The sequence below is a fragment of the Littorina saxatilis genome, linkage group LG4 (assembly GCF_037325665.1).
Source record: "Littorina saxatilis isolate snail1 linkage group LG4, US_GU_Lsax_2.0, whole genome shotgun sequence".
Taxonomy (NCBI): domain Eukaryota; kingdom Metazoa; phylum Mollusca; class Gastropoda; order Littorinimorpha; family Littorinidae; genus Littorina; species Littorina saxatilis.
This window is the reverse complement of record NC_090248.1, coordinates 44,130,044-44,155,085: the sequence shown is the minus strand read 5'-3', so window position 1 is coordinate 44,155,085 and position 25,042 is coordinate 44,130,044. Positions and strand designations below refer to the sequence as shown.

General features: G+C 44.8%; 1 protein-coding gene across 2 annotated transcripts; it reads left to right on the top strand.

Moving 5' to 3' along the window:
- The first annotated feature begins 2,404 nt into the window (after nucleotides 1-2,404).
- On the top strand, nucleotides 2,405-25,041 carry LOC138964842 (probable cytochrome P450 CYP44). 2 transcript variants are annotated; one of them, XM_070336888.1, is made up of 10 exons: nucleotides 2,405-2,554; nucleotides 15,541-15,825; nucleotides 16,473-16,701; nucleotides 17,359-17,549; nucleotides 18,160-18,352; nucleotides 18,987-19,161; nucleotides 19,955-20,121; nucleotides 20,700-20,778; nucleotides 21,471-21,720; nucleotides 22,229-25,041. In XM_070336888.1, the coding sequence occupies exons 2-10, from the start codon at nucleotides 15,579-15,581 to the stop codon at nucleotides 22,381-22,383; spliced, it is 1,686 nt and encodes a 561-aa protein (XP_070192989.1). In that variant the 5' UTR covers nucleotides 2,405-2,554; nucleotides 15,541-15,578; the 3' UTR covers nucleotides 22,384-25,041. The 2 variants fall into 2 exon arrangements, with proteins under 2 accessions (XP_070192989.1, XP_070192990.1); XM_070336889.1 differs by lacking the exon at nucleotides 2,405-2,554 and adding an exon at nucleotides 14,366-14,572.
- The last annotated feature ends 1 nt before the right edge of the window (nucleotide 25,042 follows it).

Below are 25,042 nucleotides of genomic sequence, written 5' to 3'. Positions count from 1 at the left end.
TTTATCATATTCTCCATCATTTGCTGATTCCAAAAACATATAAATATGTTATATTCGGATTAAAAACAAGCTCTGAAAATTAAATATATAAAAATTATTATCAAAATTAAATAGTCCAAATCAATTTAAAAACACTTTCATCTTATTCCTTGTCGGTTCCTGATTCCAAAAACATATAGATATGATATGTTTGGATTAAAAACACGCTCAGAAAGTTAAAACAAAGAGAGGCACAGAAAAGCGTGCTATCCTTCTTAGCGCAACTACTACCCCGCTCTTCTTGCCATGAGCGGTGGACTGACGATGCTACGAGTATACGGTCTTGCTGAAAAATGGCATTGCGTTCAGTTTCATTCTGTGAGTTCGACAGCTACTTGACTAAATATTGTATTTTCGCCTTACGCGACTTGTTATATTTAGTCAAGTTTTGACTAAATATTTTAACATCGAGGGGGAATCGAAACGAGGGTCGTGGTGTATGTGTGTCTGTCTGTGCGTGTGTGTGTGTGTGTGTGTGTGTGTGTGTGTGTGTGTGTGTGTAGAGCGATTCAGACTAAACTACTGGACCGATCTTTATGAAATTTGACATGAGAGTTCCTGGGTATGAAATCCCCGAACGTTTTTTTCATTTTTTTTGATAAATGTCTTTGATGACGTCATATCCGGCTTTTCGTGAAAGTTGAGGCGGCACTGTCACGCCCTCATTTTTCAACCAAATTGGTTGAAATTTTGGTCAAGTAATCTTCGACGAAGCCCGGACTTCGGTATTGCATTTCAGCTTGGTGGCTTAAAAATTAATTAATGACTTTGGTCATTAAAAATCGGAAAATTGTAAAAAAAAATAAAAATGTATAAAACGATCCAAATTTACGTTTATCTTATTCTCCATCATTTGCTGATTCCAAAAACATATAAATATGTTATATTCGGATTAAAAACAAGCTCTGAAAATTAAATATATAAAAATTATTATCAAAATTAAATTGTCCAAATCAATTTAAAAACACTTTCATCTTATTCCTTGTCGGTTCCTGATTCCAAAAACATATAGATATGATATGTTTGGATTAAAAACACGCTCAGAAAGTTAAAACAAAGAGATGTACAGAAAAGCGTGCTATCCTTCTTAGCGCAACTACTACCCCGCTCTTCTTGTCAATTTCACTGCCTATGCCGTGAGCCGTGGACTACGAGTATACGGTCTTGCTGCGTTGCATTGCGTTCAGTTTCATTCTGTGAGTTCGACAGCTATTTGACTAAATGTTGTATTTTCGCCTTACGCGACTTGTTTTAAACTTTCAAAACTTCGAGTTGTACTGATCTTGTCTTGATGAAAAAATAATTCTTTTATGATTTAAGAATGTTTGTGTAACAAGCTGTCAATTTATTATTTAGATTTTAAAAGTTAGGTCTAGCGCCAAAACGAGCCGTCCAATTGTCTGATCAGACAATCCGGCTGGCCACGCACAAATACTTTTTTGAAAATTGCTCGCTCTTTACGGAGAGCACCAAGGATGTTCTCCAGCGGTGAGTGTTTAAACGAAAGGGTGTTTGTACTGTGTGCCTGACAGAGTCTGTGATGGTTTACGGGAAGCTGAGTGTGCCTTTAAGGGACGAATTCTCGTTCCGGAAGCTTCGCGAAGTCGACTTCGTCCAATTCAGGACATGCTTAAAAGACAGAGCTCTCCGAAAGCACCTCTCTAACGACTAGATGTGCATACTGTGCGTGTGTGTGTGTGTGTGTGTGTGTGTGTGTGTGTGTGTGTGTGTGTGTGTGTGTGTGTGTGTGTGCCACGGTGTGTGTGTGTGTGTGTGTGTGTGTGTGCCGTTATCTTAGGGCAACAGCTATAGGGTACGTGTGTTTCTAGGTTGATGAACATTTTGTACCCACGTGCTTCTGCTGACCCATTCGCGGTCGGCAGCCCCGCGTATGCTCATCCCTCACATGTGACCTCCTCTCGTCCATGAGAGTCGGTCGATATATTCTACCCCCGAAATAGCACTTCTTTGCATCTTCAATGATTCCATCGTCACCAAGAATCCCAAACCGATGTCATATACGAGCTGATTTTGGGAAATAAAGCACAGTTCTACTTCCAAACCCCATCGAACAGCCATTTCCGGCGCTCGATCGCCGACATTTTCAGCTTTGAGGGTAATTTACGGGCAAATATGAACCGCTCTATGGCATTTTATGCATCGATAAACAAATTAAGGCATCGCTGAATCTGTAGCTTACCTTAAATCCCGACGTAAATCAAACAAATCCAAGAAAACTGACAAAACGTGCCTTCAATCGTGTCAGGCCCCGCGTACACCCTCTGCCCCGCTTATGTCAGGTTATCCCCCGTGTATATAGCTTATGTAAAGCCCCCAAAAGTCGTCAGTCCCCTTTACTGGATGACGTCAGTTATGGTTTGCGCTTTGTGATTTGGACACGATTTTAACTCAGTCCCTGATCGCTTGGGGCGGTTGCGTGAGTGTTCTATGCCTTGCAAGCATTGCTTCAGTGAACACTCTCTGACGTTCAGACAGCTGTCGGGAAAAGTTACAGGTACTTTTATTTTTCTCCGTTGCACACATTTCTGGCCGTTTGTGAGAAAGGTTATTTTCACTGAACTTTTTTGGGTCTGTTTTGTTTCTGTTGCCGTTGGATTTTTTGGTGGTGGTGGTTTCGTGTGTGTGTGAGTGTGTGTGTGTGTGTGTTCAGACATAAATCATGCTCATAAAGTGAAAATAGCCTAGCTCAAACTTGGCATATTGGGGTAAAGTCACAATGCCAAACTTAGCATGGGCGGAACCTTACAGCGGCTATAAAAAAAGCTGAAATCAGTCCTATCACACGGACCAACATTCATAGAAGTTTTTAATTCAAACGTTGGATCTGAATGTTCTATTTTTAGTATATTATGCACGAATGAAAGGATATGTTTTTAATGGCCCTCCCTCAAAGAAGAATACGGCCTATCATAAACAACATGTTGGATTAGTAACGATGTTTTCTTAATAATCTGACCATATTTTTTTTAAACAACTTCCATATCCTTGTCTTTTCCTCAGGTTGGATAGGTTCCTAGCTCTCTTTCGAAGCTATGGTGTTTGTGGTTTTTACATTTAGTCACGTTTTGACTAAATGTTTTAACATAGACCGGGAATCGAGACGAGGGTGGTGGCGTATGTGTGTGCAGAGACATACCGTAAAGTACCTTGTAAGCGCCCACCCCCCCCCCCCCCCCTGTGCACCAATTCAGACCCAAAGTAGGGGGTGGGCGCTTACTAGGTACTACACCCTATGCACGAGCAGTTTTCAGTAAGAGAAATGTGATCTTTGATCACTTCGTAATCATATCTTCTTTCTTTTTACATTTAGTCAAGTTTTGACTAAATGTTTTAACGTCACAGAGGGGGAATCGAGACGAGGGTCGTGGTGTGTGTGTGTGTGTGTGTGTGTGTGTGTCTGTGCGTGTGTAGAGCGATTCAGACCAAACTACTGGACCGATCTTTATGAAATTTGACATGAGAGTTCCTGGGAATGATATCCCCGGACGTTTTTTTCTTTTTTCGATAAATGTCTTTGATGACGTCATATCCGGCTTTTTGTAAAAGTTGAGGCGGCAATGTCACACCCTCATTTTTCAATCAAATTGATTGAAATTTTTGTAAAGCAATCTTCGACGAAGGCCGGACTTTGGTATTGCATTTCAGCTTGGTGGCTTAAAAATTAATTAATGACTTTGGTCATTAAAAATCTGAAAATTGTAATATTTTTTTTTATATAAAACGATCCAAATTTACGTTCATCTTATTCTACATCATTTCCTGATTCCAAAAACATATAAATATGTTATATTTGGATTAAAAACAAGCTCTGAAAATTAAAACTATAAAAATTATGATCAAAATTAAATTTCCGAAATCGATTTAAAAATAATTTCATCTTATTCCTTGTCTGTTCCTGATTCCAAAAACATATAGATATGATGTGTTTGGATTAAAAACACGCTCAGAAAGTTAAAACGAAGAGAGGTACAGAAAAGCGTGCCATGCAGCACAGCGAAACCACTACCGCGCTGAACAGGCTCGTCAGTTTCACTCCGTTTTGCACAAGCGGCGGACTACGGTCATTGTGAAAAAATGCAGTGCGTTCAGTTTCATTCTGTGAGTTCCACAGCTTGACTAAATGTAGTAATTTCGCCTTACGCGACTTGTTTCATCTTCCATTGTTTTTCTTGTTCGTATTGTCATTAGAAGAGCTTAGGGAGACAAATGTCGTCGCATCCTTTTTACATTTAGTCAAGTTTTGACTAAATATTTTAACATAGAGGGGGAATTGAGACGAGGGTCGTGGTGTGTGTGTGTGTGTGTGTGTGTGTGTGTGTGTGTGTGTGTGTGTGTGTGTGTGGAGCGATTCAGACTAAACTACTGGACCGATCTTTATGAAATTTGACATGAGAGCTCCTGGGAATGATATCCCCGGACGTTTTTTTCTTTTTTCGATAAATGTCTTTGATGACGTCATATCCGGCTTCTTGTAAAAGTTGAGGCGGCACTGTCACACCCTCGTTTTTCAATCAAATTGATTGAAATTTCGGCCAAGCAATCTTCGACGAAGGCCGGACTTCGGTATTGCATTTCAGCTTGGTGGCTTAAAAATTAATTAATGACTTTGGTCATTAAAAATCTGAAAATTGTAAAAAAAATATTTTTTTTATAAAACGATCCAAATTTACGTTCATTTTATTCTTCATCATTTTCTGATTCCAAAAACATATAAATATGTTATAATTAGATTAAAAACAAGCTCTGAAAATTAAAAATATAAAAATTATGATTAAAATTAAATTTCCTAAATCGTTTTAAAAACTATTTCATCTTATTCCTTGTCTGTTCCTGATTCCGAAAACATATAGATATGATATGTTTGGATTAAAAACACGCTCAGAAAGTTAAAACGAAGAGAGGAACAGTAAAGCGTGCTTTGAAGCACAGCGCAACCGCTACCACGCCACAGCTTGACTAAATCATAGATATCCTTGACTAACTGTAGTAATTTCGCCTTACGCGACTTGTTACATTTAGTCAAGTTTTGACTAAATGTTTTAACATAGAGGGGGGAATCGAGACGAGGGTCGTGGTGTGTGTGTGTGTGTGTGTGTGTGTGTGTGTGTGTGTGTGTGTGTGTGTGGAGAGAGCGATTCAGAGTAAACTACTAGACCGATCTTTATGAAATTTGACATGAGAGAACCTGGGTATGATATCCCCAGACCTTGTTTTTCAGTTTTTCGATAAATGTCTTTGATGACGTCATATCCGGCATTTTGTAAAAGTTGAGGCAGCACTGTCACACCCTCATTTTTCAATCAAATTGATTGAAATTTTGGCCAAGCAATCTTCGACGAAGGCCGGACTTTGGTATTGCATTTCAGCTTGGAGGCTTAAAAATTAATTAATGACTTTGGTCATTAAAAATCTGAAAATTGTAATTAAAATTATATTTTTTATAAAAAGATCCAAAATTACGTTTATCGTATTCTTTATCACTTTATGATTCCAAAAACATATAATTATGTTATATTTGGATTAAAAACAACCTCTGAAAATTAAAAATATAAAAATTATGATTAAAATTAAATTTCCGAAATCGATTTAAAAACAATTGTATCTTATTCCTTGTCCGTTCCTGATTCCAAAAACATATAGATATGATATGTTTGGATTAAAAACACGTTCAGAGAGTTAAAAAGAATAGAGATATAGAAAAGCGTGCTATCCTCCTCAGCGCAACCGCTACCGCGCTTTTCTGGATTGTCAATTTTACTGCCTTTGCCACGAGCGGTTTGTTTGTTTGTTTATTTGTTGCTTAACGTCCAGCCGACTACGCAGAGCCATATCAGGACGAGGAAGGGGGGGATGAAGGGGGCCACTTGTCAAGCGATTCCTGTTTACAAATGCACTAACCCATTACTTGTGTCCCAGCAGGCTTTAGTAAAACTAAATTAATACCTACTGGAAGATTACCAGTTTCCAGTATGTTAAAATAGGCTTAACCTATCTACTGCTGGACTTACATCAGAACACTAACAGATTAAACTATACATGAATCGCGAGACAAGCGGCAAGAGAAGAGATTTTTGGAAAAAAAATACAGGTGAATGAGCAAGAAGGCAGAAAAAAGAAAAGAATTCATGAAGAAAAAGAGAGCATGACAGGAAAGAGGAACCAAAAATCTACCTAACAGCAAACTAGAAAGCTCCTGCGGTTCCAAAAACAGGAGGGGCGTTTAATTTCATAACCGCAGTGCCCCACTGCGGGAGCCACGAGCGGTGGACAGACGATGCTACGGTCTTGCGGAAAAAATGCAATGCGTTCAGTTTCATTCTGTGAGTTCGACTGAGCTTGACTAAATGTAGTTTTCGCCCGCGACTGTCTTGTCTGCAGAGGTGCCGCTGTCGGCCGCACTGTGTCTCTGTTTCCCTTGAACAAGGGGTACGTCTTCTGGATATGGGCAGCAGTCTATTTTACTTGGCCAAAGACTGTTTTCGGCAGAAAGAGAGAGAGAGAGAGAGAGTGTCACGTTTCAATATATCACTTAAGGTGATTATGAAACGGTTAGTTACTTCTAACTAACTAACCACACCACGACCCACTCTCGCAGTCATACAATTAAATAGAGACAACAAAAGTATAAGTTTCAGACGCCTGTTTATGTAAAAACTCGCCACCTCCCTCGAGACTTCACTCAAACTATGTTCTTTTACGTTCACAAAACGTAAAAGACCCGTGGTCACTGACAAAATGCCAGTTAGAATATAGAAAATTATAGTAACACGCTGATCCCGTGTAAAGATAAGAAAATACGACTGTTCTGCTCAAAAGTGCTAATTAATGCAGGTGTCACACACCCCACGTTGTCACTACTCGAATATAATCACAGACAGGAAAAATGACAACGGTGGACAACGGGGTGCATAAGACATGGTGCACTTAGCTTTCTTTGGCCACTGGGTGGACGGCCTGTAATTAGTCTTTTTAGCCTCCACAACTGCTCCGTCGAATGAAGTGCTGGTTAGCGTGGTGACGAAGCAGGGAACTGTGGAGGCATCAGGCGCCGCACCCAGTCGCTGGTTAGCTGGTTAGCCGGTTCGCTGGTTAGCTGGTTAGCCGGTTCGCTGGTTAGCCGGTTTGCTGGTTATGTCCGGTCCCGGTTACCACGTCTGCAGCTAGCAGTGTCCCGCAAAAGGCAGCCGTACAGAAGATAGGAAGGCTGCAAACAGAAAGCATCGGTGCACTAAACATGTCAGCTACCCCTCACCCTCCACCTTTAAACATGTCATCTTTACATATCTCATCGAGCACGTGGGCCTGCACAAATGGACTTTTCACAACAACAAAACAGCCGTTTTCCGTCCTTCTCTCCCTATCTGCAAAAACCATATACCGGTACAGATTAGTATTTTAGCGTCACAGAGAGCAAATTATGCGCTAACCTGGAAAGAACAACAGAGAGTATTTCATTCCACAAACACAGACTCGTCAAATGGACTTTTCACAACAACAAAACAGCCGTTTTCCGTCCTTCTCTCCCTATCTGCAAAAACCATATACCGGTACAGATTAGTATTTTAGCGTCACAGAGAGCAAATTATGCGCTAACCTGGAAAGAACAACAGAGAGTATTTCATTCCACAAACACAGACTCGTCAACAGCGTTAAATAATGATTTATTACCTCAAACAGCCTATGAATGTAGCACTCTCATGGAAGCAAAACCCGCTTCCTCCCTGGAATGGCCTCTGTTCGTCAACAGTGACACAACATCCAACCTCTTGCCGACTACTTTATGCGGTGAAACAGAGTGTTCCCCACACGGCGAAGAGAAATTGACGACTCGTCCTCAGCAAACATGTAACTGTGAGCAGGTGGTATCTCGTTGAAGTTCCTTCTTCTTCTTCGGCGTTCCAGGATTTTTGGCCTCAGGTCAGACTTCAAGTTTTGTAGCTTGAATAAAGCTAGTGGTCAGGATCAGGGAGTCTTTGGTGCCCCAGAGTTGCTCCTGCAGTGTGGCACCTTGTGGCCAGTGATCTGTTCTGGCTTCCTGGTGGAGCGGGCAGGTCTGCAGGATGTGCTCCGGGGTCTGTGGGCCTGTTTCGCACAGGCAGTTCGGTGTGTGCGACAGACCAAGGCGGTGCATGTGGGCACGCAGTCGACAGTGTCCAGTCCGTAGGCGGAAGAGGATGGTCTGCTGATGGCGCTGTAAGTTGGGCATCTGATCATCAGATGGCAGGCTGTGTTGGGCATTCCAGGTGGTTTGGTAGTGTCTTTTCACCAGGGTTTTGGCTTCACTGTAAGAGACTGTTGGTCTTGTCTGCTCCAGATGGCTGCCAGTCTTGGCCAGTCTGTCCGCTTCCTCGTTCCCTGAGAGGCCACAGTGAGCAGGGATCCACTGGACAGCGACGTTTGTGCTCTGGGAGAGAGTACAAAGAAGACGCTGGGTGTCTCGTTCCAGCTGCTCTTTGGGCGACTGCAGGCTTTGGACGGCGGATCTGCAGTCGGTCAGGAAGACGGCGTGAGAGGGTGGGTGTTCGCTGACCAGGCTAACTGCTTCTCTGAGAGCGGTGAGTTCTGCCCGGTAGTTGGATGACAGCTCTCCGGCAGGCAGGGATCTTGAAAGGGTGTGTCCGTCTGGGTAGCGTACCAGGATCCCGCTTCCTCCGTTTTTGATGGCACCATCTGAGGACCCGTCAGTGTAGATGTGAGTCCATACTGAGGCGTTGTAGTCCTGGTGCATCATCTCCAGCGTGAGGTTCTTGAGGACTGCGTCCTGCTGCTCTCTCTTGCTGGTCACTCCTGGCATGTCAGTAACAAAGAGCACCTTGCTGAGCTGGCTGTTCCACTCTTCAGCGTCTTTGAGGGGCTCTTGTTCTTCAGGGGTGCGTGGTAGGAAGCTGGTTTGGGTTCTCTCTAGCTGCTTGGCCAGATGGTTGAAACTGCTTCTTTTCAGCCTGTTCTTCGTCAGCTGTTGGGTGTGCTGGTGTGCTGGGTGAGAGGGGAGTCGTTGCAGCTTCTCGTACTGCACGATGACCTTCTCTTCTCGTCGGTGGTCCAGGGAAGGGAGTCTGGTGGTGGCTTCAAGGGCGTGTATGGGCGTTGTTTTCAGTCCCCCTGTGATGATGCGCATGCTTGCGTTCTGCACTTTGTTGAGCCGGCTGGTGTTGCTCTTCGCAGCTGTGGCCCAGGCTGCAGCTCCATACTCCATCACAGGGCGGACGTGTCCCGTATACACCTGTCTGAGGATGTTGCTGCTGGCTCCCCACTTTGTGCCAGCCAGTTTCTTCATGATGGAGAGTCTTCTCGTAGCCCTCTTCTCCGCCTCTTTGATGTGTGGGTTCCAGGTGAGCTTCTTGTCTAGCTTGATACCTAGGTAGGTAGGGGTGTCTTCCTGTGGTATTGCCTGGTTGTTGATGGTCAGTTGGAGGGTCTCTTTGGAATTGGAGAGGGAGAAGCAGGTGGCTACGGTCTTGAGGCTGTTCACGGTGACACACCAGTCTGTCGCCCACTTAGAGGTGATGTTGAGGGCCTCCTGCATCCGGACTTTGGTGGTTGCGGTGGACTCGGCAGCGCTCCACATCGCAAGGTCATCGGCGTGTAGGGCTTTGGAGATGTGTCTGGACAGACTGTTGGTGATGTCGTTGATGAAGACGACGAAGAGGGTGGGGGATATTACTCCTCCCTGGGGGACTCCTTCCCTGATCTTCACAGCGTAGCTCAGGTTGCCGTCAAGCTTGACTCTCGCGGTTCTGTGGCACAGGAAGCTCTTGATCCAGTTGAACATTCGTCCAGCGATTCCTGCCATCACACCTTGTCGAAGGCCTTGGAGAGGTCAATGAAGGTGGCAATGACTTTCTTCTTCTCCTGGAAGGCATTCTCTATTGATTGGGTGAGGTAGATCAGCTGGTCTTCAGTACTCCTGTTCTTCCTGAAGGCAGACTGTTCATTGGTGATCAGGTTGTTGGTTTCCAGGTGCCACATCAGCCTCTTGTTGATCATGCGCTCGAGGGTCTTGCCGAGGCAGCTGAGTAGACTGATTGGTCTGTAGCTTGTCTTTTGCTTGCGGTTCTTGTCCTTCTTCAGGATGGGTATGATGATGGCCTCTTTCCATGCTGAGGGGAAGACTCCGGATCTCCACGACTGGTTCAAGAGCTCAAGGAGCTTAGTTCTGGCAGCAGGCCCGAGGTGCTTGATCATCTCGTTGCAGACTCCATCCTTTCCGGGCGCTTTCTTGCACTTGAGTCTTTTGATCGCATCGACGAGCTCTGCCATGGTAAGATCTGAGGTCATTGGTGGGGCTGCATTTCTCTGCTGTCGGAGTCTGGTTTCAAGTTGTTCTGCAACTTCCTTCTTTCTTTGGGGTGGGACTTTGATGGTGCTCTCGGTCTCAAAGACGTCGGCAAGGAGATTTGCTGCTCTTTTTCCAGTGTGGAAGGTTCCGCTGTCTTCTAGTACTGTAGGTCCCCGCGTGGCCATGCTGTCTTCGTTTAGAATTTTGGTGAGACGCCAGAGTTTCCCTGTGTCTGAATCGAGGCCAATGGTGGAGGTGATTTCCTGCCAGCTTTGTTGCAGTTCTTGTGTCTTGGTCTTGTTGAAATCCTCCTTCAGTTGGTTGTGCATGGTCGTTGTTTCAGCGGATGGGGACTGCTCCATGCTTTCTCTGGCTTCTGAAAGTCGCTGGTGCAGGCAGGCCAGCCTTTGACTCCAGTAAGGTTTGTAGTCCTTCCTGAAGCCACGGGGGATGGACTTCCTGGCAGCCGCTAGGATGGTCTGTGTCAGCTCTTTTACGTTGTGGTTGATGTCCTCCGTGAAGGTGATGTTGCGAAGGCTTTCTGCGTGGAGCTGGTACTTGGTCCATTTGGCTTTCTTGAAGTTCCAGCTGGCTTTCTTTCTGTGGTACTCCAGGATGGTCTGCATGTCAGCAATGGAGAGGGTGATGGGTAAGTGGTCACTTCCTCCCAGTTGGTCGTTGACAGTTCTGGTGGTCCTTTTTTCTACCTCTTCTGTGGCTATGGCAAGGTCAGGGGTTGAGCTTTTCTTCCAAGCTCTGGAGTAGTAGGATGGCTTGTCATCTGGCTGGTTGATAAGGATGAGCTGGTTGTCGGTCATCCAGTCCTGTATGTCTTCTCCTCTTGCGTCAGTACTGTCGTAGCCCCATGCTGGGGAGTGGCCGTTGAAGTCGCCAACGATGAGATGTTTCTCGTTTGGGAGCTGGATGGTGTGGAGGTCCAGCTTGGTGGTAGGTGGGCTATAGACGTTGGTGATGGAGAGTTCTTCTCCCTGCAGGAAGGTCTTGATGGTGATGTACTCAAGGTCGCCGTCTGCCGTCTGTGCCGTCATAGCTGCCGGGATGTTGTGTCGGACTAGGGTGAGGACTCCACCCTTGTGTCCGGTCGGCCGGTCCCGTCGGAAGGTGTCATAACCTCTGACGAAGAATCTGCGGTCTTCTTTCAGGTGGGTCTCCTGGATGCAGATAATGTCGATGTTGTTGTCTCTCAGAAAAGCCTGTAGCTCTGGTTTCTTTCTCTGGACGCCTTCTGCATTCCACTGCACAACCCTGATGGCTGTCGCTGGATGTTGAGTTCGACCAGTCGCTCTACTCTGTCTTCCCCTGGTTCCCGAGTCAACAGAGCCGCCAGTCGCTGAGGTGGACCCCCTTGAGGCTGAGGGTCCGGCACCGTTCCCGCCTGGCAAAGGTCCACGGGAACGACACCATATCGAAATATCTGTCTGAATCTGAGGCATAATCCATAGTGGTGGCGTGCGAGCTCGTCTCCCAAGAACTTAGTTTAGGTTCCCACACTGTGTCCGGAAACACAGTCAGCATCGCTCCGACTTCGTTGGGGGGTGGTTTGAATTCGGAGTGTCCTTCTCCTAGACCGGTTGCCTGCCATGGCTGATGAGTCCGGTCTGCCCATGGTTTGAATTCAGAGTGTCCCTCTCCTAGACCGGTTGCCTGCCATGGCTGATGAGTCCGGTCTGCCCATGGTTTTATTTACATGAGTATCCTTCTCATGCCCCTTATGACTCGAGGAGAGTTTGCTGATATTAGTCTGACCTCTCTCCGTTGACCTGTCCAGCATGCGAGACGCTACCAGAAGTTTTGACACTCCCGCTGGCATAGCTCTCGGGGTCATAGAAGTACTCAAGCTCCCACACCTCGTCAAGGAATCAGCCGTGTGTGGAGTTGAAGTTCCAATAGAGCCCTATCTGTGCTAGCAGAAACGGCACGTAGATAGAAGAAAATATCTAGACGTGATGAAAACCATCAAACTCTATGGACGAAAAAACACCGATCCTTCTCCTCTTGCCGCTGACTGTCAAGTGTCCAGTTATCATGTCTCTGACAGACAACCTTGACAAAAACACGTGACTAACCTTGTCACATATCAAGTTCAGCTATCCACAATTCTGCCTCGCAAGCAGAAACACCCCCGAAAAATCCGTGCGGCACAATCTCCCTGCTCTGCGCTGTCAGCAAAACTCTGCCGTATAGCCCCGACTCACGCACAGGCGCTTTCTGTCACAATTGACCAAGAGAAGGCACCCCACCGAGTGACACTTTCTTGGTCTATGTCACTAGATCGTGACAGAGAGAGAGAGAGAGAGAGAGAAATCAGAGAGAGAGACCAGAGAGAGAGATCAGAGAGAGAGAGAGAGAGATCAGAGAGAGAGAGAGAGAGAGAGAGAGAGATCAGAGATCGAGAGATCAGAGGGGGTGACTGAGAGAGAGAGAGTGAGAGAGAGAGAGAGAGACTGAGACTGAGAGAGAGAGAGAGAGAGAGAGAGAGAGAGAGAGAGAGAGAGAGAGAGAGAAGTCGGAAGTCGGAAATTTTATTTGTTAGGCCTCCGGCCCATAACAAGAGAAGTAGAGGTTACATGCCGAGTCTCAGTGATTATCAAAAATAATGGTCGAAGTTAGCGGATCATGAAAAATGCGAGCTTCAGCGAGCTTTTTCATGACCGCGAACTGAGACCATTATTTTTAATAATCACTGAGACGAGGTATGTAACCTCTTTATTCCTCCGTTCTTCAGTTATTCAAAGAAAAGAGGAGTTTTTGTGCGAAAGTTTGATCGAATCCAAATCACTCAACCAGTCTACCTGCGCTGGCGATTGAATAATGCGCGGTTGTATAGTTCAGGGAAAATCAATCAATTATGTTAACACTTCTTGTCAGTTTCCCTGTTTTGGACTAAAATCAAGTACACAGTTATGTTGTTATTCTGCTGTGCCAGTAAAGGCAGATAGTGTGTGTTATGGTCCTGTTTTGGTATCGCTTAGGAAATGTTCTTTCTTCGAATGGGACAAGCAGACGAACTTTTGCACCCGTGTTCCAACGTTAAAAACTGTATGAAGTTCCGTTTTCTGGGGCAAAATAGTGTATGAAACCGCTGTATGTTCTTTAAATTGATGCGATGTGTGCATTTGGTTGCGTGTGATCTGTTTATAAAATGAAATATTGTCAAAAACTAACCGTCGGATTGCAGTCTCTTGTCCAAGCAACTCAGTTCAGAAAATTTGGAAGGGGAACTACTCTTGTCGTACGAGAGTTACTTGCCTTGGGAGTTTGCGTGCACTCATAAGAGATCTAAAGCGAGTTTCTCTGCACTGATCGTTAGATTTGGATTTAGAAAACAACCAAACTCATAGATTTTATATGGAGATTAATGTGTTCAAGCCTGTAGTTGCCAGTTTAAATGCAGTATGTTTGTATTGTTTGGTCTGGAGATGTATATTTCGTACATTGGAGCGTTCGGAACTTTTCAATCGCTAAAGTAGTTCCCTCAAAGTCTAACTCATCAACCTGTGAGCTATCGAGGATTCAGGCCCGTTGTTGGGTAAGTGATTTTGGTTGTTGGGTAAGTTACCGAAAAATAACTAGCCCTACACCTTTACAGAGAGAAAGAAGCAGAGGGGGGAATAAAGAGAGATCTTCTGATCTGATTTGACGTCTCGACCGCCATGTAACTTTCGCTTCTTCTTTTCCTTCATCCGGCCTGGTGACGTAACAGGGTATCGCGATTCTCTCGCCATTCTCGTATCCTTTTTCTATCAACCCCAAACTCACTTGCTGTTTGCGACACATTTCCATTGGCATTATTATCCAAATTGTCAAGAGCTGACAGCTTAAATGCAACGATGTACGATTTGATCCGCGGCATCTTGTAATCATTGACTTGCAGGCGTTTAGATCCAAGGCGTGCAGACACTGTGACGTGATAGGGTTTGCAAGAAAGGAAAATCATTCACAAAACTAGCAGATCAAGTGCGGAATTTTTATTTTCCCTGATTTCAATGGTGTAAAGTGGGGGGTGGGCGCTCACTCGATACTGACTGGGCGCTTACAAGGTACTTTACGGTACTTTGAAGAGATGCAGCGAAGCGTGACCTCGCGGCGATTGTCAGCCATCATCCCGTACTACGTTGTTGTTCGCTTGCTCTCTGACACCGATTTGAAGTGCTTTTTTGTCATATTTCTTTGGATATATCCAGCTTCAGACGAGATATATATATATCAGTGGTAAGTAAACTTCAGTGATTCATATTCTGTAGCTTCCGTAGTGGAGTTAGAGTTCTATTTTATTGTCAACGTTCAGAAAATAAAAGAAGGAAAAGAAAACAAAAGACTTGTAGTTGCCCACTTTGTGGATGAAAGGCGCACACTTGGCCCCCTGTAACAGGGCCTGTTCCGACAATGAAGGCTCGCTCACCCGAGTTGGTTACAAATTCGCTTGATCGGGCAGGTTAAAATTAATATTAAAAGTCCTACGGTTTTGAGCCATTAAGGACTTGAGTGTTTGTCCGCTTTCAGATCGGGCAGGTCTCAGTCGATGTCCCATATATAGGTCCTGGTTACCTCAGAGGACGTTAAACCCCTATAGTCAGGTCTCAGTTTTGCTTTCGGGTTGAAGTAAGGCCCGGCGCTCACCTATGTAACTTCAGCAGGACAGACGACGCACTGCAGATTATCCCAGCCCGCTACACGTTGCGTGAAAGGAAAACAGGCCAAGTACTCGTCGATCATAATCCCTATCGCAGCATCAATAATATGCAGTGCGTCATCTGTGGCTGTGCCGCTGAAACTGCGCAGATATAATCTGCCCTTAAGGAAAACAGTCAGTTGGCGGTCGTTTCTTTTCACACAAGCATTTTCAGGTGGAAAGTTGAGCGGTGTACTGCAAGTCAGCGGGCTATCGCGGGCAATCTTGTGTTAAAGAGGCTTTGAATTTGATCGACCAGACTCTCAGAAATACAGCGGAGAAGATAACTTGAATTCCTTCCAAACTATCACAGGTCTAGTCACTTGAATTCCTTCCAAACTATCACAGGTCTGACTAGACCATCAATCCGTTAAAAACATTAAAAAAAACAAAAACAACGCCGATACCAGATATTCAAATTACAACTGTAAACATTCTTCGTGAAGTTTGAACCCAGAAGCGCAACTGAGAGAACGAACTTAAATCATATTGAATTTTTTCCCAACAGTCACAGGTCACTGAGGTAAGGCATCAACCCGGTCAGAGATGTCGAAACCAACCAAAACACTGCAGCGGATGCGGACCCTTCTTCAACAGCGACACTCCGCGACCTCCATCGACAGAAGGTTCAAATCCACGCAAGCCCCTGCGGCTGCCCCTGCGACCAAAGACGACCAGGGGGAAGGGGCGACCGGTCGCAGCGTGGATGGCGGTCATGGTAAGAAGAATCTGGACGACATCCCTGGACCTAGCGGACTGCCCTACGTTGGATCCATGCTCAAGTACAGATTGGGTGAGCTTTTTTTTTTAATGAATTCATTTTGTAAAAGCTATCGGTGAAATTTTCAGAATTTAATTCTTCAAACATCCTTACTCAGTCCTCACTAGGAAGCAGTCAGGGTGTTGATTTTAGGTACGTGTCCAAGTGGAAGGATGGCCGCCAGATCCCATGTAAAACTAAAACTCTTGCCAGATCTGTGAGAATGGTGAGCCGATCTGTTTTCACTGACTGGACGGAGTGTGCCTTTAAATAAACGTAATTCAAACAGGGCCGGACTAGGCTAAGAGGAGGGGGGGTTGCCAGTGGTGGTCCTGAAGCCCCCTGAAGCTGATGGGTAGGTTATATTCTGAGATAGGAAAATGGTCGCTCCTTGCATGAAACGGCATCAGTAAAATAAACAATAATAAAAAATGTTTTAAACAAGTGAGGTATATGTTTAGGCTAGGGGGGGTGGGGGGGGGGGGGGGTTGCGCAACCCCCATAACCCCCCCGGTAGTCCGGCCCTGTCAAACCATCAATTTGCCCAACAAAAAGCAGTCAGGGAATTCATTTTTGGTATACATGTGTCGAAGTCGAGGGATGGCCATATCCCATGTAAAACTAAAACGCTGTGCCTTGTAATACACTGATAAAGTCGAACCATCAATTTGTCCCAACAGGAACCCCAGGGATCGACGGTATGAAGGACATCCTAACGGACCACTATCACAAATATGGCGGCCTGGTGAGCGAGAAAGTGGCGGGAAAGACGCGCGTGCACGTCTTTGACCCTGAGCATGTCAAGGACGTGTACCGCCAAGAAGGAAAATGGCCGCTGATCGAACCGCTGGTGGAAACCACACAGCTCTTCCGTGAGCACTTTCAGCACTCTCCCGGTCTGGGAAACACGTGAGTTGAGCTTATGATGAAGGGTAGTGTGGGTAAACTTACTCAGTGACGATCAACTTGACAAGACAGTGGAGGTGATATCACAAAATTAATCAGATTCGATACCGATAAATGCACAGCCTGGTGGTGACCTTAGGAGTAAGTTTGACGTCAGAGATTTTACTTTGGAAGAGAGCAACCAAGACACGAACAGGTCTACAAGAACATGTAAAGGTCCATTGATTAAGAAGAGACGTCTTAGTTTAATTAGTTGGCGGATATTGTGATTAAAGAACACCGAGGTGCACAGTTAAGTTATTCCGTATGTGACGTCACATTCACAGCTCTCAGTGGTGTCTTTAACTGGAGATGTTGCCGCAAGTTGCCCAAACTTGGAGACACATGCCTGTGTTACTTTGCTACAACTAAAGCCATTTCGTTGTAAAAAAAACACAACAAAATAAAAACAATTAAAAAAACACTCGTTTTGAATGAGAATTTCTTCTCATGTACATGGGGTGATACTTTTTGTCGGGTTTTGTACCTTTATGTCTACGTCTCAGTTCGAGAATCCCACTGTTGGTTTTTGTGTTTCCTACAAATCCATCTATCAAAGCGTTCATGTATTCGGGCCAGTAAGTTAGAAATGCTCTTACGTTTTTTTTGTGGTCATCGCAGTAACGGCAACGAGTGGTACCGCATGAGGAGTGGCGTTCACCAGCTGATGATGCGACCCAAGGAGGTGGCGGCTTACCTCCCCCTTGTGGATGACGTAGCCAAGGACTTCGTCAACCACCTGGATGACGTCACAGACAGCGACCACCACATCAAGGACCTCACCATGGACGTGGCGAAGTGGAACCTGGAAAGTGAGTATAATGGCACCCCCGATTTCAAAATGTCTCTCATTTCAGACTTGCCTTTTCGGATTTTCTGTTGATTTTTTCTTTTACTTTTCATTTTCATCACTGTTATTGTCCCATCGCTGGGAACTTCGGGTCGCTCCCTCCAAGTGGAAAGCTAGCAGCAACTGAGTCGCGCTACCCAGGTGTGTGGATGTTTAGGTGTAATCAGCCACCTGCACTTATGGCAGAATGACCGAGGTCTTTTATGTGCCCCAGTGGTGACACGGGGGTGGGACATGGATACCGTCTCTGAGTCTGCACATAAAGTTGACCCGTGTCGGTTCCGGCCCGGATTTGAACCCGTGACCCTAGGATCACAAGTCCAGTGACTGAGCTACCGGGCCCCAGGCCTTTGCCATTAGTTTGAGACTCTCTCCTTATTACATTTACACTACTGGGTATGCGTGTGCGTGTATGTGTGCCTTTAGCGGAGTAATTTCTCCAAACATTTTCACGAAATCTAAGAGGGGCAAATATTAACTATCATCACTGCTGTTTTTGTAAGTACTTTAAAAGCATTCCGCCGATGATGTCTTTCAACTGACGACTTCACCTCGATCCTTTTATTCTCCAGATTCAGCAAACATCGCCATGGAGGAGCGAAAGAATTTCTTTACGACCAACTCAGAGAAGGCAGAAAAGTGGATCGAGGCGCAGACAGCCATCATGAGAGAGGCGGGGCTTCTGCGCTACGCGTTGCCATGGTATCGCTTTATGCCCACACCCAAGTGGAAGAACCTTGTGAAGGCCGAGGAATATTTGACAAGGTGAGGGGTAGTGAAATGGATGACACTTTTTTGACGGGCATATTGGTCGAGTGGATAAAACGCCCACCTCCCAAGCGGAAGGTCGAGTGTTCAATCCCGGCCGCGCCTAGTGGGTTAAGGGTGGAGATTTTTCCGATCTCCCAGGTCAACTTATGTGAAGACCTGTTAGTGTCTTAGCCCCCTTCGTGTGAACACGCAAGCACACGACCAAATACGCTCGTAAAACCTCCTGTAATTCATGTCAGAGTTTGGTGGGTTATAGAAACACGAACATTCTAAGCATGCATCCCCCTAAATCGGCGTATATGGCTGCCTGAATGGTAGGGTAAAAACGGTTATAAACGTAAAAACCCACTCGTGCAAAACATGAGTGAAATTGGGAGCTTCAGCCCATGAACGAAGAAGAAGAAGAAGAATGAAACTTCACATCAGGAAATCAACCATTCCTTGTGTGAACACTGAATCTCCTAGTAGATTTTCCCGAAGATGAACAAAGTTGAAAAACAAAACAGAATTCTGTACTCACTTATACAAGGACAGCACACACACAAATATGTCAAATTTTCGCCCATGTGGGCTTCTTCAGGACTTACTGAATTTTAAGGTTCAAAAGTCGGATTTCTGTTTTTGGCAGCGAGTGTCAGAAGATGGTGGAGGAAGCCCTGGGCAGACTGAAGGCGGCAGAGGAGCGGCACACCCTGCAGGACCACGAGTTCCGCTTCCTGCGTGGCTTGCAGGCCAGCTCCGTACTCAACAGTAAGGATATCGTCACCCTCGTCCTGTCCGTCATGACTGACGGGCTGCCTTCGGTAAGCCAACGAAATATCAGTTCAGCTTAATGACATACTATACCGATACATGGACAGCCTGGCGGTGATCTTGCGCCGACGTAATTCGATGTCACTTCCTTGGGAGAGATGCAGAAGAAAGAGACAGAATTTTTATGTGACACCGTTATATACGGTAGGATGTCTTTTAAAACATTGATGTTTCGTCATCGTCAAAGAAAAATGGTGTTTTGTCAGCGTAAAAGAAAAATGGTGGGCTTTCAGCGTCAAAGAAAAATGGTATTTCGTCAGGGTCACAAAAACACGGTGGGCTGTCTGCGTCAAAGAGAGATGGTGTTTTGTCAGCGTCAAAGAAAAATGATGGGCTGTCAGCGTCAGAGAAAAATGGTGTTTCGTCAGCGTGAAAGAAAAATGGTGGGCTGCCAGCGTCAAAGAAAAATGAAGTTTTGACAGAGTCACAGAAAAATGATATTTTGTCAGCGCTGAAGAAAAATGGTGTCTTTATTGTCAGCGCAAAAAGGGAATGGTGTTTTTCAGCATCAAAGAGAAATGGCGGTTCGTCAGCGTCAAAGAAAATACAGTATGTCGTCGTGATCGTAAAAGCTCTAGGCTTTAGCGATTTCACCAATTATCAGTGAATCTCTGATGATTACCAGAACCATTCTATGCAAAGAAATGCAGGAGATCTACACGTCTTTGAAACTTTCCCCCTGTTTTGGGGGGTCAAAATTCGAAAAATTATCCGGAAACCATTTTCAAAATCCGTAATAATAGAAACATTCATTTTATATTAATGTGAGTGTGTGTTGTGCAGACTGCCCCCACAGTGCTGAGCATTCTGTACTGCCTGGCAACCAACCCCACCCAGCAGGACCGTCTCCGCGATGAGGTCAACTCACTGTCGTCACTGGACGAACCCCTCACCAATGACGCCATCAACAAGATGACGTATCTCAAAGCTTGCATCAAGGAGACGCTCAGGTAAGGAGACGTTCAGGCAAATTCGTCAAGACAGCTGATGTCTTTTTCCTAATTATGTGTGTGTGTGTGTGTATGTTTGCATGTGTGCGTGCCTGCCTGTGTGTCTGTGCGCGTGTGTATTTGTTTGTGTGTGTGCTTGTATGTGAGTGCGTGTCTCTGGGTGTGTCTGTGTGTGATGTGTGTTTGTGTGTGGGTGCTTGTATGACAGTATCTGTGTGTGTGTGTGTGTGTGTGTGTGTGTGTGTGTGTATGTGTGTGTGTGTGTGTGCATGCGTGCGTGCATGCGAGTGTGTGTGTGTGTGTGTGTGCGTGCTGGTGTATGGGTGTGTGCGTGCTCGCGGTTGTGTGTGTGTGTGTGCGTGTGTGTGTGTTCGTGTATAAAAAGATTTTTCCACTAAAATTAAGATAAAGTTTAAACCTTGGTGTGTCTCCGGACAAGGAGCACGCGTGGAGACATACCAGTCGCTAGTGATTGGCCCTAATATGTCATGCGGGAAAGCTTGCCTCGAAATTTGAAAGAGTATTCACTCTTTCACAATAAATCCGGCAGAGTTATTTCTGGAATTCCTCTATTCCAGGTTATTCCCCGTTACCTTGGAGATATCGCGAGTGTGTCCAGCTGATATGACCGTCGGTGACTACCTGCTTCCCGAAGGGGTGGGTGACATATTTTGTTTGAACTAAATGTTCATGTAGCCTTCATGCCATGGCCTCTTCTTTTGGTATATACAACTACAATGTATAACTGGGATTTAACATTTCCCTCCTCCACCTCATGATCGTGATGATTTTCAGTCCGTGTGGGGGGGGGGGGGGGTGCGCATGTGTTTGCGTGCGTGCGTGCGTTCGTGTGTGTGTCGTTTGTTCTTTCCGTGACACATAAACAGCCTGAAATTACTGGAGAAAAAAGCTTAGCTTATCACTAGATAATAAGCCTTTTGATTTCATCAAAAGACCCTCGTTTTAACTGATCAATTTGCTTGTGTATTCCTTTATGTGAGTGCTTGCGTGTATTCCTCTCTCCTTGAAAGGCAAATTCATGTCTGCATACGCGTTTGTCATTTTCTCAAGCTTAACATTTCTAAGTATTTTTCGACTGACGGCAATAGCCGATGTTCTGAAATAACCCTGTTGGGTTTGTATGGGTTGTGAAAGAGCGAATACCCTTGCTTTTAGACAAATAAATCCATAAGTGCTCCTTATCCGCGTGTTTCCGACACACCCATCGCTTGTGATTGGCTCGTGAATTATTTGTCCCAGAAAAAACAAGTGTATTCACCCTTTCAGAGCCAGAGTTTTTTTTCGGAATTCGTCTATTAAACTAACATTTGTCATCTGATTTTACGCAGACATGCCTGAAGATCAACAATTTCGTGGCTCACCGCGACTCCAACTACTTTCCTGACCCTGACACGTTTCACCCCGAGAGGTGGTTACGTCACACGAGGGAGGAGCTTGAGGCCCAGAGGGAGGAGTCTAGCAATGGGCAGGGCTCCGGGCAGCCAATCAGTGCCAATGTGGGAGGAGAGTCGTCGTCAGATCTGACCAATCATCCTTATCGTTTCATCCCTTTCGGTCATGGGCCGAGGATGTGTCCAGGTACAGGAATTCGTGTGTGTGTGTGTGTGTGTGTGTGTTTTACTTTTTGTATGGTATGTGTGTGGTCGTGTGTGTGTGTGTAAAATATAAATGACATCAATTAACAATCTGACCTAAAGAATTTAAAACATCACGTGCATAGTTCATACTTGAATCATCCTATGTGTTTAATACCATCTGTTTCTGCATCAGCTTGGAAGTACTTGAGTTAGACTTGCTGTCCGGAAGGTTGTTACAATTTTTGAGGATGACCCTGTATCATCCACGCTGTTGAAATTTGGCATGTGTCCAAATGAGAGATGGTCTTATCTCACTTAAAAGCCTATCCAGATCTACGACGTTCAGTCAAATTGTTCACACGAGAAGGACTGTGCCTTTTAAGCCTAGCGTCAGTCTCGAGTAGCATTCATTGCTGAAGAGACGATAAACAATAATAAGCAACCAACCTTTTAAGCCTTCAAGTGTCCCTATCGTTACCACTTCTACCTGCTTCTCTCTTACTTGCTAGGTCGTCGAATCGCGGAACAGGACCTTCAGGCGGTGACAGCCCGACTGGTGCAGAAGTTTCACGTGCAGTGGCATGGCGGCACCATGGGACAGAGGTGGGAGACACTCATGAAGCCTGACTGCCCACTCGACTTCACTTTCCATGCTCGTGGTTAGGGCAGAAAAGAACTTTCGCTTGTGGAGTAACCCATTTCTGGGCTAGTTCTAGCTAGGTTGTTAGAATGAAGCCTGATTTTCTTGGCTATTTCTAGCTAGATTGTTAGAATGAAGCCTGATTTTTTGGGCTAGTTCTATAGCTAGAATATTAAAATGAGGCCTGATTGCCCACTGGACTTCATTTTCCACGCCCATGGTTAACTTGTAAGTCAAAAAAAGAACTTCTATTTTCTGGACTAGATTTAGTAGAATGAAGCGAGATTGTCCATTGGACTTCACTTTCCACGCCCGCGGTTAACTTGTAAGGTGAAAAAAAAACTTCTATTTGCTGGTGGAACCATTTCTGGACTAGATTTAAATAGACTAGTAGAATGAAGTGTGATTGTCCATTGGACTTCACTTTCCACACCCGCGGTTAACTTGTAAGGTGGAGAAGAAAAAAACTTCTTTTTGCTGGTGGAACCATTTCTGGACTGTATCTAGCTAGACTAGTAGAATGAAGCGTGGTTAACTTGCTAGGGAAAATGTCTTATGCTAGTGGAGACATTTCTTGACTAGATCCAGCCTAGCTGAGTGTCCACTGGAGTTTCCCATTGTTCGCTGGAGTTCACTTTTCAAGCTTGTAGCTAAGTCCAAGGTCGAACAGGAAAAAACTTTTGATGGTGAAACTAGTTCTGGTCTACATCAAGACTGGTTGAATGTCTCCCCGATCTTCAGCCCTGAAAGCACGGTGTACTGGACAGATTATGTAACGAGTACTATGGATCGTGTAGCTTACCTTGCTCATGGCTAGGCTAAGTTAGAAGGGGAGGGGGGCTTTCACGAACTAGAACTTTCGCTGATGAAACAATTCTTGGACTAGATCTAGCTATAGACTAGTAGAATCGCCGTCCCCCGCCAAGTTGTCAAAGCTGGGTGGACTGGACAGATTATTTTACAAGCGCTGTGGAGCTTGCAGCTAACAGTGCTTGTGGTTAGGCTAAGTTTGAGGGAAAAAACTTTCACCCTTAGGTGGAACCATTTGTGGACTATATCCTGAGCGCAATGGCCTAGTGGATAAGACGCCGGCCTCCCATATGGAAGGTTGCGGGTTCCAATCTCGGTCGTGTGTGGTGGGCTAGAGGCGGTCCTGAATTGAGCCCGAAGTCAACTTCGCCAACACTTCGCGAAGTCTTTTTACCAAAAACTCGGTGCTAAAGCTCTGTGCGGTCAACTTCGCCAAACATACTTCTCATAGTCGACTTCACCCAATTAATAAGAGGCTTAAGGGTCGAGATTTTTCGATTTCCCAGGTCAACTGATGTGCAGACCTGTTAGTGTACAAGCAAGCAAAAGACCAAGTGCGCACGGTAAAGATCTTGTATTGTTTGTGGGTTATAAAAACATTATTCAGAGTTTGTGGGTTATAAAAACACGAAAATACCCAGCAGACTAGCAGCTACATGTATTAGTGTTTACGACAATTTTCCATTTTAATGGACAATAAAGTGTTTTTATTGTTATCGTTAATTACTTGAAGAAAGTGCTGTTGGGATGTTGACTGGCTTAGACTTGGAGTTGTTTTATTCACACCATAGTGCTTTCACACTGCCAAAGATGACAGGGCTATGTACTAAATCACATTACTGTAAATTGCACATCAGTTTTTTCTTCAAGTGTGCTGATGATAAGTTTTGATCTTGAGGCAATCCATTGAAGTGGATGCCATACAGTGGTACCTGTGATGAAAGGACACCTTTGGGACCAGCCAACAGTGTCCCTACATTGCAGGTGACCTGTCATGACAGGTATATTTTGGTCGAGATAATAGAGGGACAACAAAAGGTGTCCTTGGTTTTTTTTTGTTTTTTTGTTTTTTTCACAGTTTGCTTGGTTCGCGTTATTGGATTTCCAATAGCGAGTCTTTCTTTCATTGCGCACAGGTTAGTCTCATGTTTGTATAAGTATGCCGTCTTCATTTCTTCACATCACAAGGTATTTCCTTCACTTAGACACTGATCAGCCCATGTGCAATCTGATCACCGCTACCAACGCGTTCAAACTGTCTGTCTCTCTCCAAGACGAAGTCCTCGCTGAGGTTTTTTTTTTCTTTTTAAATTTTATTCAATTGTCCTTGCTAAGGGAGGTGTCCTCCCATTGAAGGGTCCACTGATTTGCAGGTACCGCTGTAATAAAATTGTTTTGATCTTAATGATTTATGTCGGGTTCTTGGAGGTTCCCTCAATAAACAGGGCTTTATGTACCATTGGCTAAAAAGTACTACTCCTTTGAACAACACTGACAAAATACTGCAGACTGTTAGTTTTGGACTGCCAATTATTATACAGTGGAACCCCCCTTTTAAGACCCCCCCCAATTTAAGACTTCTTCCTTGATTTTTCTAAATTTCTGTTCATAATATCTGTAAATCAGTTTTAAAACTCCCTCCTTTTTCAGACCTGATTTTCTCAGAGTTTTGAAGGTTTTAAAATGGGGGTTCCACTGTAATTTATAAATGTCACAGACTAATGTTAACATGACCAGAGAAGTAATTTAAGCTCGGTGAATGTTGTAGAGTAATTCTGCAATGAATCTATCCATTGTGAATGTACATCGAATATCATTCTACATTTTGCACAATCTGTGTAGATGCAAACAATAAAACCAACCAAATCAAAAT